The sequence below is a fragment of the Notamacropus eugenii genome, chromosome 1 (assembly GCF_028372415.1).
Source record: "Notamacropus eugenii isolate mMacEug1 chromosome 1, mMacEug1.pri_v2, whole genome shotgun sequence".
Taxonomy (NCBI): domain Eukaryota; kingdom Metazoa; phylum Chordata; class Mammalia; order Diprotodontia; family Macropodidae; genus Notamacropus; species Notamacropus eugenii.
This window is the reverse complement of record NC_092872.1, coordinates 197,793,380-197,810,702: the sequence shown is the minus strand read 5'-3', so window position 1 is coordinate 197,810,702 and position 17,323 is coordinate 197,793,380. Positions and strand designations below refer to the sequence as shown.

The 17,323-nt window shown below is 34.5% G+C and overlaps 1 protein-coding gene across 2 annotated transcripts in view; it reads left to right on the top strand.

Moving 5' to 3' along the window:
* Positions 1-17,323, top strand: part of RAB11FIP2 (RAB11 family interacting protein 2) — a 91,971-nt gene that overhangs the window by 3,513 nt on the left and 71,135 nt on the right. For both annotated transcript variants that reach the window (XM_072623845.1, XM_072623839.1), the window contains exons 2-3: positions 9,184-9,626; positions 10,341-10,809. In XM_072623845.1, the coding sequence (XP_072479946.1) occupies positions 9,184-9,626; positions 10,341-10,809 (912 nt within the window). The remainder of the gene's footprint in view (positions 1-9,183; positions 9,627-10,340; positions 10,810-17,323) is intronic.

The window sequence follows — 17,323 nt, the reverse complement described above, 5'->3', positions numbered from 1 at the left end:
TGTTTTAAAGCATTTGGAAGTCTAGAATTTCCACTTTACAAACTTGTCTCATTTCTGACCTTGACTGTTTTAACAACTTTTCTTTTATATTTTCATTCTATCCATGCCAGCATATTACTTGAAAATGACTTCCACAAAGCTAATGTACTTGGACCATATTAAGTGCTTCAAGATTAGAAGTACTGATTCAGTTTTTATGATGAAGCAGCTTAATAACATCTTCATTGGAAACAGGGCCTTCTTAATATGGGTATTGAGTCATGAAACCTGTTTTTAAAATTAACAATAAGAAGATCAGTCAAAACCCCAACACAAAATAACAAAATGAAGCAAAGTCCTTCCAGAAGTAGGCAGTTACTTCCTAATGCAACTTTTTACCTAAGTATAAGTAAATAGTCAGTGTTACCTTCAGGAAAGAAGTTCAGGTTGAATTACAGGTCTGCAAACTTGGAAAAATGTTTTGAGAGTGAGTAATTCCCTCATAACCACAGTCAGATTTCCTTTTTAAAAAGTCATTTGACTGGTGTGAATTTACCTAATGACATGATTTCACATACTTGAGCTATAAAGATATACACTGAAGTAGAGTTTACCTCAAAACTTCTAGAAAAGACTTATACTCCAAACCCTGACCTAAGGTTTGTGTTAGTAATATCAAATGCCAGGAATGTAAGGTAAAAAATGATAGTAAATACTTTCAAATAAGGTCAGAATGTTCTAAGGAAATGAGGAAAAAGATAAAAAGTTAAAGCTGTTTGTGTCTGTGCTTTTAGTAGCGTAATGAAATACATTTTGCATTTCCTTTTAAAAAGAGTCTTTTATTATCCATTGAGCCTTTTTCATATTGGAATTAAGTTTTTATAAAATCACATGTATGTGTATGTTAAAATTGTTTATTATAATCTGATGTTGCTTTAGTGACTCTTTATAATGTTTTTAACATGCTTCTACTACAAGTGTCATGACTGAATTTCTTATACTGCATTCATTTTCAGATTTTATACTGTATCTTCAAATATTTAATAGGTCATGCATTTCTGACCTTTTTTTAAGAATACATTTTCTAAATATGAATTGACCCAACTGCAAACTTAAAAATTCTTAGTTTGAAATAGCACCTAGTTTTCCTTGATTCAGGATCTTTTTTTATGTGGTATCATTTATCCAAAAAAGTGGCAGTCTACATGCAAAAAGTTTGTGTTCGTATGTTGACTATTAAATAAAATTGATTAGTATTGTTTGAAATAAAATTGTTGCTTTAAAGTATTACTAGGCTTATAATGTTATTGTATCCAAAATGATTTTCTTATGTTCTGTATCCTTAACGTTTTTTGCTTTGTGGGGATGAATGGGGACCAGGTTGTTTGATGAAGTGTCATTATTGGTAATATTTCTAGTTTTTTAATATATTTAATAGCTTCCTCTTTCCAGCACAGCTGTACATATGGCCTTGCAAAAGACAGGCTTGAGTCGCTGGTGTGTTACAAAAAAAGACATTTAATATTCTGCACAATGCTGAACCTTGTCAGCAATTCCCAAGTGTTTTTTGGAAAATCAATATGAGTGATGAAGGCTACCAGCTGATTTAGAATTCCCATAAAAACTACAGGGTGACGCTTTTTTTCTCTTTGATACTGAACTAAAGAGAAATATTTACAGATTGATTTATTCCAAATTGCATTATGGTCGATAAAGGATGGGATTCTATAAACTTCTGTTTTTCACTGACCCCAGTCAGCACTTTCTTCCCCTTAAGAGGAAGAAGAGAAAATGGCTGAACCTGAATAATATAAACATGGGCCTGGAGAGTACTTTTGTGTCTTTGACTTTTAATGGCTGGCTGGCTACGTGCTGGCATGAGACTTGAGAAAATAAAACCATGTTTAATATAAGAGAATAATAAAATTGTGCATGCTGTTATGTAATATCTATTGCTTTTTTACAGCAATACATTGTGTGTTTAATGCTCATGAAAATAATAGTAGTTGGAATCCCTAGAGTTTGGTATGATGTAGGCATGAGCTTTTTAAAACTTCTCTGTGCAGCCCTGCCAGTGCACCTGCATTCTGGCCTGTAGCACCCTTAATGCCAATCTTTTTCCCACTTATGACCAAATAGCACCAATTGTTTGGGAATAGTTCCCACATGTGTGGTGATTTTTCTAACATGGACTGGTGCCCACTAAAAATTGAACTGAGGCCATATTGAGTTTAAATCCAGGACTCAAGAGATGAAAAAAAAAATCAGCATTAATCCACTAAGCCCCGAATGCTATGTCTTCATTTTATCTTCAGGAAGCCTGGGAAAACAAATGATATCTCTAGAATGGCTCTTGAAGGCCTCATTAAGACTTCCATGTTATAGCAGTATAAAAACAACATCAAAGCACTGAAATGACTTTGTATACTTATATTTTTATTATGAAGTTTTATGTTTTAGCTTGTGGATACACTATTGATCTGGTGAGGATAATTGCTAGACTGTATAGTTTGTGTTAAGTACCTATTTGTGCTTCTCATCCAAGCCTGCCTGAAGCTTTGGAGCAGAAACTCAGGGTCTGGGAACTTAAATTCTGATCACTCTTTTAACATTAGCTGATGTCTGTTATACTGTTACGTATTTAAAATGCTATTGTGTAGAAGGATCCCCTGGCTTTACTAGACTGCCAAAGGGATCCTCTACACAAAGAATATTCCTGCTTTGGAGATGTTTTATAACTTGATTAATTCTAGAAATTTAAAATGCCAACCATATCTTTGACCTCTACATCCTGATAATTGTAAGTACATATCTTGCAATAAATGTGACTTAAGTAGTTGATAACTGGATTATTTATCAGAAAAAAAATCCTTTAGAATGTTCAAAGGGAATTAAGATTCATTGACTACTTTTTTTTCTTTTTAGTTTTTATTTGACCCTATGCAAGACACTGTACCTCCTTGCATCTTAATTTCCTATTTCATAAAATGTGGAAATTGAGCTGATAAAAGCCAACTTTAAAGTTTATTCCACATCCGCTCCACAAATCTTTTTGCTACAATTTGGAGAGGATGATAAGAAGTTGACATCAGTAAGAGTGTGTTGGCAAAGGAGTTCCAGACTTGGAATGATAAGATCTAGATTTGAATCTTGCAGGGTTCTGCCACTTAGTGCCCATGTGACTGTAGGCTAGTAATTTTACCTTCCTCAACCTCAGTTTCCTTTTCTGTGGATAATAATGCTTTCACAACCTAGCTTATTAGGTTGTTGTGGGGATCAACTAAGATAATGTATGTAAAGGGCTTCATAAATCTTAAAGTACTATAGAAATGTCAGCTATCATTATCATTGTTGACAGTTAAAAAGAACTTTGCTAATTTACAAGAGAGAACAGTCACTTCAAGGTATAAGGCTACCATGTTTAAACCAAATTGCGTATCAGCATCAAGTGACATTACTTGTGCTTACATCTTATAAATTGTCATTATGTTTTTGTCAAAAGACTTCACTGATGTAAGGTTTTTTGTGTATAAATTCTTTGATTCTATTTTCCTTTCCCCCTTTTTTCTTCTTTCTCGTTTTGGTTGTTTTTCTGCTTGTGCTTAATAGTGTGACACCTGGGTATATTTATCCATTGTTATATTCTGAATTGATGGGTATTTGATGTGGTTATCTTTTTTCTGTAATTTATTGCTGTTTGTGATGTATCATCTATAAGGTAGGTTTCTCAGTATGAATGTTAATTGATAGTTCCATAAATGTGTTAACAAGGCAGTAGTTGCTGCATTTTCCATTTTGTTTTTTCTAATATCCTAAATTCCATAAAGATTTTAGCACCATCATCTCCCATTTTCTAGTTCATGTCATTGGATTTGCCCATTTGTTTCAGATTAGTGCTACAGGTTAATTCTTTTTTACTTTAGATTGTTTATTCCTCATGCAAGTTGTTTAACATTGTTGGTTCTTAATTGCTGGCATTGTTTAATGTTAATTAAAAAAGTTATTTTCTTAAACGTTAGACACTTGTGAAAGGAATCAATAAAAGCAGTCTATCTGAATAATAGCACTGGAGACCTGAAGCTTACTTTTAAAAAGTGGAAGTAAACGATGGCCCTTCCACAAACGCTAACCCTAAGTGCCTCTAACTCTGTCTCTAGATTTTAAGAATTAAACAAATTGAGACACCGTTTAACCTCACAACAAAAGAGGTGGAGATAAATTGCTAGTAGGTTGCTTTTTGTCTTAGTGCCTTTGATGATACATAGTTGTTTGTCTTTGGTAATTCCGAAGGGCAGTATGTTAGAAAAAGCACAGAAGGCTGGGTCACCAGTTCTTCAGCTGCAAGTTGAAGGGATTGATTTGAAAGATTTTTAAGGCTCCTTTGTGCTCTATTTTGTGAAAATCTGGCAAGTTTCTTTAATATTAATAATAAAAGTAATATTATCATATTTAGGGCATTTATCATGTTCTGTCATTGGTCATCTTATCCAGTAGGCTTGCCTTGTGATGGAACTGATATATCTTGGCATCTTCTGATGCCAAATCTAGACCTCTTACTACTGTACCATAGGTACCTATCCTGGATATTATTTCCATAATTAAATAATAACTACTGGTTTAGAGAAGTTTTCTTAGAGGTCTAGTATTAGAGTAGTGATTAGTTGTTTCAGTGGTTGGTTTTTATATATTTTTCTGTCTCAATATATATGAAGATGATTCTACTCATTGTTAGGTCATGTGCTGTGAGGTGATATACATAAAACCCTTTGAAGCGTATATACATGTTAGCTATCTTCTGGTATGGATGAATTTTCACTCATCCATTGACATTTTCTCATTTGGTCTCCTTTGGGACTGACATTTGTGGAATAAGATTAGCATTGTAAAACTAAATGGCTCAAGCAGTCATGACTTTAACTAAAATATACTAAATACTAAACAACTAACTATAGTAGTACATGTTCTTGGAGGTATATTCAAGAGTTATATCCCAAAAAAGACTAGTAGAATGTACTGAATAATTTCTGTATAAAGTCAAGCTCAGTAAATGACATTTAACCAACTTGTTCAGCTTATAATAATCAATGAAAGTAGGAGAATGTGATTACCAAAATGAACTATAATTTTTATTTCAAAATAATTTTTTGTCTCATTTTATAGCATCTTGAATCATATTACTTGTGTACCATTTTATTTCACATTTACTTCTATTGAGTCACCTGAAAGGAAGGAGGGGGGAAGATAGAGAAGCTGAGGAGAATGAACTTGTATTTAGATTCTTTTAGATTGGTTGGGTTTAAAAAAGATGTATTTAAAAAGTAATGATTTAACACTCCAGTGCTTACACCCCGCTATGAGGAAGAACTGGTAACTTTCATCACTGGTATGATACAGTGAAGATTGTATTTAGTCTAGCATATTCTAGGGTCTTGGGACAACCATACGTTTTAGCTCTATTTACACTTTGGCCTTCTAGGCTTTATTTGTTGGAATAAATGAGTCATGTGTGGACACCTGCAGAATTATTGTAATATCAATTTTCCACCAGGAATCTTATACTCTAAGATGTGTCTTGTTTGAATTTCCTGTAATAGAGATGATGTCTATATAGATCAACAAAGGATATATTAATAACAAAGCTTTTGTATATCCTCTTTCAATTAGAAAATCTAAAAGTAAATATGTGTCTTCAGAGATTTTGTGTCATTACTTAAATTCATGAGAATATCACACCTTGCTTGCCCTTTTGTTATTTAAATATCTAACTCTAGGCTTCTACTATTTTAGCTACTTTATTCAGATGTGGCTGCTTTACATATTATGGACATAACTCTCTTGTCTTATCTAGTAGACAGAACTAAGAATTTGTTTACCTGTTGCATAGTAAATGTGGTAGCTTATGTCTGGCATATTCGGAATGTGTGACCTATGTAAAATTTAGTCACTTAATTCATTTTTAGCTAAAAAGCTTTTTAGGTTTGACATTCTGGTCGTCTTATACCTTGCTCATCTCTGTGTGTCCTTTGATCCAGTGACACTGGCCTTCTCATGCAAAACACACCATTCCCTGATTTTCACTGCTTATCCCTGGAATCATCTGCCTCATTTTTACCTTTGGCTTTCCTAGCTTCCTTTAATTCCAGCTATAATCCCACCTTCTGCAGGAAGCCTATGATTCTCCTTCACGCTAATACCTTCCCTTTATTGATCACCTCCAATTTATCATATATGTGTCTTGTTTGTACACGTTTTGTTTTCATATTGTCTTCTCCATTAGAGAGTTCCTTGAAAGTAGGGATGTTTCTTGCCTTTCGGTAGGTGCTTAATAAAATGTTGATCTGTGGACTTGACTTTATAAAAGACTTTTGTGTCACTTGATAATAAAATACAACATCCATACTTTCAGAGGAGTTATTTAAACATAGTCAGTTAACAAGCATTTATTAAGCCTTTACCATGTACCAGTGTAAATGCTCTTTTGCAGTGTGTTATGACTGTTTACTTTTGTAAGAAGAACTAGTGATATTCTGAAAATTGCAGTATTTTTCATGGTCAGAAATGCTATAAATGAAACAAGTAAACTATGCCTTGCATCCTCAGTTTAAAAGTGTGTAGTATGTTGCAATGATATGTCTGAAAATACAAAACTTGGCTCTATTTTAAATTAGTTTTTAGTACTTCTACTTTAGAATGCTATTGTATGAAGCACATGGATGCTAGCAGGAGGCATTTAACCTTTTGTTTTTCAGTAATCTTATCACAGCTTATTAGTAACCGGGTTTCTCAGAATTTTGCTCAGTTCATATATTTCATAAAAACTCAATTCAGCAAACATTAATTAAGCTCCTCTTGTGTATAGAACATTGTTTTGGTCATTGAGAGTGCTCCCTTCCCCCTCAAATAGGGCCCACCATCACAGAGCTTACAATAACTTTTACTGGGGTTGGGGGTAATTGTGGAGAGGATTGGAAAAAAAGCCCCAACAGCATGTATACAGATAATATAAAGTTGGGGGCAGGGCTTAACAATTTGAGGGTATTCAAGAAAGGCTTCATATGAGAGATGTCAACTGAGCTGAAACTTGAAAGGAGGTTGGGATTCCAAGAAGCACATAGGAGGGAGAATATTCCAGGTGTGGAGATCAGTCAGCTTGTGCAGGAGCATGGAGGTGACAGATAGATAATCTTGTACACATTTGGTTGAAACAGAGTGAGTGGGATAAATGTGAAATATATTTAGACATAAAGGTTGGAGTTAGATTGTTAAAGCCCTTGAATGGCCAAGAAAGAAGTTTGTATTATATCCAAGAGATAGTAGAATCACTGAAACTCTTGTGAGACGGTGAGTTATATGGTCAGATCTGTGCTTTAGGAATTTCAGTGTGGCAGCTGTGTAGTGGATTGATTAAACAGTGAAGAGACTAAAAGCAGGGTGACCAATTAGGAGACTTGCAATAGTCCAAGTGAACGATGATGAGAGAGAATCAAACTAATGGCTTTGTAAGTGAAAAGTGAAAATGAGATGTGGAAGTATAGTTAACAAGATTTCCCATCTGGTTGACTTTGGGTAAGAAATGAGGGAGAGAGAGATGAATGAGAGGTGGCTCCAAAATGGCAGTGCTGGGTCAGTTGTTTGATGGTGACCCTCTCCACATGAAATAGCGAAGTTAGGTGAAGAGATGGGTTAAGGAAAGAAAGATAAAACAAGCGTTTTGGATCTGTAGAGTTGGAGTCACTTTTGTGACTTCCAGGTGAAGATGTTCAGTCAGTAGTTGGTTGGTGGTGTGTGATTGTAGCTCCAAATAATAGTAGTAGCAATAGCTAGCAATTTTAAGGTTTACCAAGTACTTGACATTTCGTTAAGTTTACAACGTTGTAAGATAGGTGCTCTTATTATCTGCTTTTTACTCCTGAGGAAACTGAGGTGGAGAAGTTCAGTGATTTGCCAGGGGTCATGCAGTCTAAAGCCTAATTTAAACTCGTCTTCCTGATTCCAAGTTTGTATCTTTCTATCTGGTTCCACTTCATGTAGATTTGGGCATCATCTGTATAGAGGTGATAATTGAAGCCATGGGAATTGATGAGATCACATGGACTATGAAGAGAGAGCTGGGGACCAAGGAGAGATCTTAGGCTTTTTGTTGAGTTTTTATTTAGGAACTGAATATAAAATGTAGCATAAGTAAATTACATTACATCTTCAAGTGGTCTCCAGAGTTACTATATTATTCCTCATTTGGGTGAGTTAAATGTACGTATTGTACCCAAGTAGTATTTTTAGTGCTGAAGGACTTTGGGAGGCTCATTTTCCAGAGAACTTGATCATTATTTGTCATGGTAAATTGCCTAACTCAAAAAGAATTTTTATTGGCGAGTGCTTTCAGATTCCCTCCTTCAATATTTTTCAATGTCAAGAAAATTTACTTAGGCCATTAGCAATGCTTATCACACATGGAAACATGTTAGCTATTACTGATAAGAATTTTAAAGGTGAGTGGTTTTAAAATCATAAAAGAAAAGGTCACTTAAATGTTGAGGCCTATTCAGCTAGCTTAAGTCATAGCACAGAAATAGTCATATAACCTCTATGAAAATGGATAAATCTAGAAATATAGTATATTAGTATAACTAAATTTGATAAATGTTATTACTCTGTGTTTAAACATGAAAATAGCCACTTATATATGTGAAATTTTAGAATTTCTGTCTAATGAAAAGAAAATATACCATACTATGTGTTTTGTGTTTAGTTTTTAAATCCTTTTATGTTATTCTCTTTATGTGGAATGTTTTAATATAGATTACCTTGATACATGTATTTGTTTTGGAAAGAATTGCTATTCTCCCTTAATTTTTTTTTTCTTCAGAAATTAAGGAAAGGTATTGCACTTTAAAATATCAGGAGAAGTTACTTGTAGACATGGCTACCCATGTTTGAGTTGGGGCAGGATAGGAGACGGGTACTATAAAAAGTTCTATGTATTTAAAGGAAATTTAAAATATACAATCTTTGGAAGGTATATTTTGTAGTTTTCACAGCACTCTATTAACTTTAAGTCTTGGGGTTCAAAGATAGCTTGTATGATTGAAAATTTTTTTGAGTATTCTGTGTTATGAATTTATACAAATAATGAATGACAAAAAAAAAATAGGAAATAACATAGCTTAAATGCCTAATACAGCCCATTTTTTCCTTCTTTTTAAGGTGGTTTAGGTTAGAATCGAAACAAGGTAAAAGAGCCAAAGACAGAGGAGAAATAAAGGTCAACATTCAGTTTATGAGGAATAATATGACAGCCAGTATGTTTGATCTGTCAATGAAGGACAAAACACGATCTCCTTTTGCAAAACTGAAAGATAAAATGAAAGGTAGAAAGAATGATGGGACGTTTTCTGATACGTCTTCAGCAATCATTCCAAGTACTCATGTACCTGATGCTAACACTGAACTTTCAAGTGGTGAAATACAGATGAAATCCAAACCAAAAAAGCCTTTTCTTTTGGGACCTCAGCGACTCTCTTCAGCTCATTCAATGTCCGATTTAACGGCATCACATGTTTCTTCAGAGAAATTGAAGACTAGTACTATTGGTCATACACAGCTTTTCAGGCGCCAGTTAGAGTCTTTCGAATCTGTTGAGGAAAGTGGTAAGTGAAATGTTATACTAGGTATTTTGATGAAAGTTTGAACTACCCTTTGATTTTCTTACATATAATTTTTAAAGTTAGAAAATACTGTTTTTTTCTTTTTTTAGAGTTTTTTAAGCTGAGCTCTTCTTAATCCTTTTATTATTAGTAAGTAATGTAAATTCATTTCTGTTTATAGCAAATTTTTAGCATGAATTCTTCGGTTTTAAAACCTCCTTTTATGATCCAATTCTCTTTTATTGCTATTTTCCCCATATTGAAGACTTTATAAGATTTAATTCTGTGTAGATTGTGTTACAGGATATACACTTTCTGGGGTCAGAAATGTCTTTGAAAATAAATCCTGCATATTAAAAACAAGTTTAGTGTAAATGATTTTAAAAACCCACACAAATCCTTGAAATATTTTACTGCTTTCTCATGCCAAGAAGATACACTGACACTACAATTTGTTTACATCATGTCTTATCTGAAGTGAGGAACTTATTAGGCACGTGTCTAGTAATCCAATAGTTGTTGTTAACTTAGAACCTTTATGCAATTATACAGTGGCTTCTTAAGATGAATTATTTTACGAGATTATTTTTAAGGTTAATATCTTGAAATAACTAATTGCTCAACTTCTAAAAGTAGAACCAGTGTGCACACTGAATGTGTCAAGTAGTATGATGTAATGTCTCACTGGCTATGTATTAACTACAAAATTGTTTGCAGGAAGTCTCAAATCTCCACATAGAAGAACATTAAGTGCTGATACTTCTAAAATCAACCAACCTGACAGCATAGTTGATGAAGGTGAATCGTCTTTTGGAACACAAAATGACCCATTTACAAATGTGACTGCTTCATTACCCCAAAAATTTGCAACACTGCCAAGAAAGAAAAATCCATTTGAAGAAAGCAGTGAATCATGGGACAGTGGTGTGAGTTTATTTTCAAAATCAGTTGAAGTCAAAAAGGAAAATAAAAGAGAGAAAAAGGAGAAAGTTAGCCTTTTTGAAAGAGTAACTGGGAAAAAAGATAGCAGGAGGTCTGACAAACTTAGCAATGGGGGATCGGACAGTTCTTGTGACTTGAAATCACCTAATGCATTGGGTGAAAATCGCCAGGATTATTTTGATTATGATTCCACTAATCCATTTACAACAAACTTCAGAACTACCAACATGATGCCATCTTCTAGGTAAGCTTAATTTTGGAGGGGAGAATGGTGTTTTGAAAAGAAGTAATATAAATGAAGGAATAAAACACCCCAGCTGTTTGATTATTTTAAATACTTTTGCTTTGCCACTCATTCATTTCATTTAAATTATGTTTTTTGCTTACAGTCTTTGTGTAACAGTATTTGTGCCCTTTATAACCGTGGTTCTATCTTTGTAACTCCAGTGGGGCAACAAATCCTCTTACCTATTTTCTTATAATTTTAAAAAAAGTCAGTGAAATTTAAGGAATGAATGATAATCTTTTTGATGAGATGCAGTGATGAGTATCTTAATTTGCTTGCTTTAAAATTTTCTGTTTTGAAGATTGTTATATTGTGGGATATTAATGCTTTAAGAGACTAACTCATACCACACCCCTTGAGAACAGGAGCAGACCAGTTGTATAGTCTGTAGACTATACTTTGAAAACCATTACCTTATATCTAGAGTTAGTTTTCATAGTGCTTTGATCTTTGGATGAGTAGCCATCCTCAGAAGGATAGCAATTTGAGGTTTTTATATCGTAGGCATTTATTTTTTAATTCTTGTAATATCCCTTGAGACTCCAAGTGAATAACTGTGGCTCATGTAGTGCCTTATACAGAATCAGCACTATCAGTCTGAAAGCCAGAAGAAAAATTCATATTTCCTGATTCACATGTAATGTGGTGGTGTCTGTCAAGGCATATATGTATTCATTCTTTGATTTTAAAGAAAGTATTAGATGTTGGAAAATATGTATGGAAAAGCAGTGATGAGATTTTGCTGTATAACCTTGGAGTCATTTCCTTTATATTCTTTTCTTTGAGACAATTGTCTAATTTCAGAAGCTCTGGTTTATTCCCCTTCCACTGTCTGCCCACCTCTTCCCCCCCTTTTTCTAAGTGAGGAAGAATTCTGTTGAAAAATATTGCATTATCTATTTTCTGTGTTTGAACTCTATTGTACAGAAAGATTTGTCAAGGAGAATTGGTACTTAAAATTTAGAAGAAATGTATACTGCATTTTTGTTTTTTCCTGGAGAAAGAATAGGTAGTTTGCCATGGTTTCAAAAAACCCACTGAATTTTTTAACATGATACCCCAAAGAAATTTATCATCATGTAGTACTGTCATTTCATATAATTGAGAATTACATGTATATAACCTGCTTTTAAATATTTTATTTCCTTTATATTGTAATAAGCCTCATTTCTTCAAATCCTAAAGGTTCAGTGCACAATATACTATAGTTTTGTATGTCATTAGATAAAAAAATCATAGAATGTCAATTATAAAAGAACTCATTTTACAGATGAGGAAATTGAGGTTCAGTTAAGTCCACTGTTTTACAATATTTAACATTTACATAGTGCTTAAAGGTTTGTTACATGCTATATGTAATTAGTTGACATCACACAACTTATAAAAGGTGGAGTTTAGACTCAAACCCAGGTCTGCTAACTAATTTTAGTTCTATTTCCATTATGCTATGATACCTTTCCCCTTTTGCCTTTTTCTATTTTCTCTTATTCAACCTTTTATGCGAAAGTTTAGTCTAAAACAAGATAGTTACTTTAAAGGACCTGAATCCAGTTGCATCTTGGATGAGTGTCACTATCTGGCACATTGAATCTCTTTTCAAGTTATTGTAATTACAAAATCCAAAAAAAATTAAGCCTAATGTCTGTGGTTTCAGGTTAAGAATTCCCTCAAGTGCCATGTGAAAGTGCTTGGGATTTTTCAAGCCCTTAATGTAGCATGGTAAAATATATAATTACATAGAACATACCTTCAAGGTTATGATTTTTTAAAAATCTCATCATATAAAAATGCATAACAGAGACACAGAGAAAGCTAGTTTTTATTGATAGTGTATAAAAGGGTAGGGATATTGACTTAAGAGTAAAATGTAGATCAGACTCTTTGGGAAATAGTTTTACCTTGTATATATTCAGAAGTTATTTCAACACTTAGGAAGGTCTCTCATTTTAAAAGTCTGTCTTTTATTCTTATCTACTTTCCTGTCTTACCCCTTGCAGTGATAATGTAATTTAGTTAATTTTTCATTTTAAAACAGGATGGATGTAGTCTATTCGTTGTATGTTCTAATTATGTCATGGATAATACCAACAAAACTTTGAATTGTTTTCTCTTAATAGTCAGGGGTGTCAGATTTTCACTATCTCTCTGTGTAACTAATGATACACATTTGTGAGAATATTTGGTCTGAGAACTGTAGGAACTGAGTATTTTCTATTTGAAGTACTTGGTCCATAACTGAATTGAATGATAATAATTGCTAGCAATTATGTGGTGCTTTGAAGGTTGCAGAGCTCTTGAAATGTCTTTATTTGATCTTCCCAACAAGTCTGTGTGGTTGGAGGTAGTCTTATCCCTGTTTTATAGATGAGGAAACTGAGGCTAAGAGAAGATGAGGTGACTGGCCCAAGGTCATGAAACTAGTAAGTATTTGATGGAAGTATTTGAACCCAGGTCTTCCTGAAACCAATTCCACTGTTCTGTCAACTATGCCACCTACTTCCCTCCATCTTAGTATCATACTAACCATATCAGGAAAAGTAGAGATTTATCTTAAATGAAGAGTGCAATTTATTTTGCTAGAGAGAACTCTATGTACCAGGCAATGATTGTATTAAAAGAACAAGCTTAAAGTGTAAAGTCTGCCAGAAATAAGAAAAAAAAGACTTCATGCCATAGGATCTTAGAGCGAGAGCTGGAAAGAACCTTTAGAGGCCATGGTGTCCAACCCCACGTTTTATAGATGAGAAAATTGAGGAACAGAGATTAAGTGATTTGCTGAGGATCACACAGCCCTAAGTTTCAGACTTAGTTGTGTCTCTGTTATTATGATGTTGTATAGTAATGATGCAAGTGATGGAGAGTTTTAACTTGTCTTGACTACTTAAAGCTACCTGTGTGTGTGGTGGTGAAGGCAGTGATAAGACTGCAGCAATATTGGGCTCATTGGGGCTAGGAAGATGGATTCAAGGTGACCTCTGACACATACTAGCTATGTGACCCTTGGCAAATCACTTAACTTCTTAATAGTTTTCTAAGGCTGAATTTCAGAGGAGATGCCAGCATATAACAAGGAGACACCAGCATACACAAAAAAAGGGAGTTGCTTCATCCATTGAGCAACATGAGGGCAGGGCACTGTCTTTAGCTTCCCCAGCATTTAGCACATAGGCACTGGTGCTATTTATTGACTGACTGGAGTTCTCTATACCAACTAAACCACAGGTTTACTGCCTATCCCTGTCTGTTATGTGACTTAATTTTTGATATTTCAGATTAATTCCTTAGATTTTAAATGTAATCTGAAAAGTATTTTTCTGTGGTACAATACACTTAAAGAATGGATTGCTAAATTGGAGATGGAGAATCCCGCAATTTGCTGTTGATTTCTTTCTTAATCCTGATTTTTGGTTACCAGCACAGTTTTTATTGCTTTCCTTCAGTTGTTCTGGGAACTTCTTGTTTTTTTGCTCCATTGTTTTCTCAGTTCTCTCCCAGTTGAATTTATCATGCTAAAGCACTACTTTTTTCCCCTCCATTCTCAAGAAGCTACAATATTTCCCTTATGCATTTTATATCAGATCTAAACTTCTCTGCTTATTCTGTAAGACACTATAATTTAGTACCTGACTTATCCAAATCTATTATTACTGGCTGCCAAAATGTTATTCCTAGAGTACAGGTCTGACCATGTCATTCCCCTGTTCTGCTAACTCCATCGACTCTGTTACCTTCAGAATCATGCACTTAAAGCTTATAACCTGGATCCAAATTCCATTTTCAAGCTTGATATTCTTTACTACTTTAGGTAAATTACATGATCCATTCACACAGACTTTTTCCACACTTGACATCACATCTTTCATCATTCTATCAGTTCAGCACCCCATGTATTGAATGCATCCTCTTCTTTCCTTTTAGGAATCTTTGGTTTCTTTCAAATCTCAGCTTAAACACCAGCTTCTACAGGAGGGCCTCTTCTAATCCCCATAAGTGAATTGGATTTAAGTGAGAGAGGGCTGTGCAGTCACTAGCCTCACTCTCTCCCCTGGAGCCATCTGGGTCCAGTGGCAAGATATAAATCCGGATGCCTGGAGATGGCTAGGATGCAGGAGGAGAGCTGCATATACGTAAATTAGTCAGTCAGTGAGCATTTATTAAGCACCATCTGAATACCAGGCATTATACCACTTGCTGAGTATATACAAAATCACAAATGAAATATCCTACTTGTACAGGAGATAACATTTTCTTATGTAGTATATAAAGAAATACAGAATGAATTCAGGTTAGTTTTAGGAGGGAGGGAGTCAGTCAACAAGCATTTATTAGGCTCGTACTATGTACCAGGCACTGTGTTAATTGCTGAGGGGAAGGGCACTAGCAGCTGGAAGATCACTAAGTTTTAATGTATAAGGTGGCATTTGAGTTGAGTGTTAAAAGAAATCAAGGCTTCTAGAGTACATATGTTACATGTGAGACTGCCAACGTAAAGGCACAGTGATAGGGATTGGGTTGTAAATACATAACAGGTAGAACAGTATGGTTGGATTACAGTATGGTTGGATTACAGTATGCGTGCAAAGGAATACTATGTAATGAGACTGGAAAGATAAGAAGGGTCAAGTTGTGAAGAATTTTGAGTGCTAGCAGTTTATATTTGATCCTTAAAATAATAGGAAACTATTGGAGTTTATTTAAGTTAGAGGGGGATATGGTCAGACGTACTCTTTTTTTTTTTAAATTAAATTTTATTTTCAAATGAAGATCTACCTTTTCTTCTTTTTACTTCCTCTACCCTTGTTGAGAAAACAAGAAAAACAAAATCTGTGTTAAAATATGGATAGTCAAACAAAACAAATTCTCTAATTGGTCATGTCTTAAAAAAAAAAATTTGAGTCTATTTTCTGAACCCATCACCTCTCAGTATGTATGCTGCATGTTTTATCATCAGTCCTCTGAAATTTTTGTTTTTTTGTGTTTACTTAGAATTTTCAAGTCTTTTCAAGTTTTTTGTCTTTACAGTATTGTTATTACTGTATAAACTGTTATAGTTCTGCTCACTTCACTCTGCATCATTCTATAAAAGTCCCAGGTTTCTCTGAAACCATCCACTTCATTTCTTATAGCAAGCACAATTAATATTTCATCAAATCGATACACCATGATTTGTTAAGTTATTCCTCATTTGACAGACATTCTTTTAGCTTTCATTCTTTGCTACCACAAAAATATTTTTGTACATGGCTCCTTTTCCACCGTTTTTTATCTCTTTGGAGTGTAGACCTAGTAGTATTATTGCTATATCTAAGGTCATGCTCAGTTTAATAGCTATTTGGTATTTACATAAATAGTTCCTAATTACTTTCTAGAATAGCTGGGCCAGTTCACAGCTCTACCATCAGTGAATTATATACCTGTTTTTCCATAACTCCTCCAACATATGTCATCTCTGTCAATCTAATGGGTCTTGAGGTGAAAGCTCAGAGTTATTTTGATTTACATTTCTCTAATTATTAGTAATTTAGAGCATTTTTTCATATCACCATAGATAACTTGGATTTCTTCCTTTGAAAACTGCCTGTTCATATTGGCTCTTATTATGAATTTGAATGCTAAAATATCTTATTACCCAATAATTAGGTGATGAACTTTTTTCTTTCTATATTCTATGACTTCTGAATCTTCAAAAAGTGATAATTTTGTTTCCCTCTTTGACTATCTATATTCAAGGGAAGAAATTGTGGAGAGAGGGCCCACCTTCCTCATCATTACTGGCAACAATTGTTGACCTACTGCCACCAATAGGCATAGGAGCCCTAAGAGGGGCAACAATCCCCAAATCACTTCTTGGGCTTCTAGCCCAGCCCTCAACAAACATCAAACAACACCATTCCCACCAGCTGTCACTGACTGTCTCACACAGGGCAGATAGGCCAGCTTGACTGAAGCCGTGGGGCACACAGAGGGAGAGACAGGGTAGAATGTGTCAGGCAAGTCAGACCTCCTCCTTTGACCATCATTTTCACTCAGACCTTGATGGAGACAGCCCAGAACTCTGAACCCAAGAGCCTTGGGAATAGCACTGCTTCCATCTCAGTATTCTCAGCCATCATTCTGGGAAATACCCTGTGTAGACCTTCTGTTTCTCTACAGAAAGGAAAGTTCTGAACACCAAAGTCCTTAGCACTATTAAATAATTCAACATCAGAAGCTGATAAATTATTTTAGCACTAGATGATATTAAGGAGGCTGCACACTAAGGATCATGGGACTTATCTGAAACCTGCCATAGGTGGTGTCTCAACCACTACAATGTGAATTCCTTGAGAGCAGGGACTGTCTAATTTTCTTTTTTGTATCCAAGGTGCTTATCACTGTGCTTCGCATATAGTAGGTGTTTACGAAGTGCTTCATTTGTTCAAATAGAGATGTTCACAAAAGTTGAAATAATTCTAGTTTATGAATCTGGAAT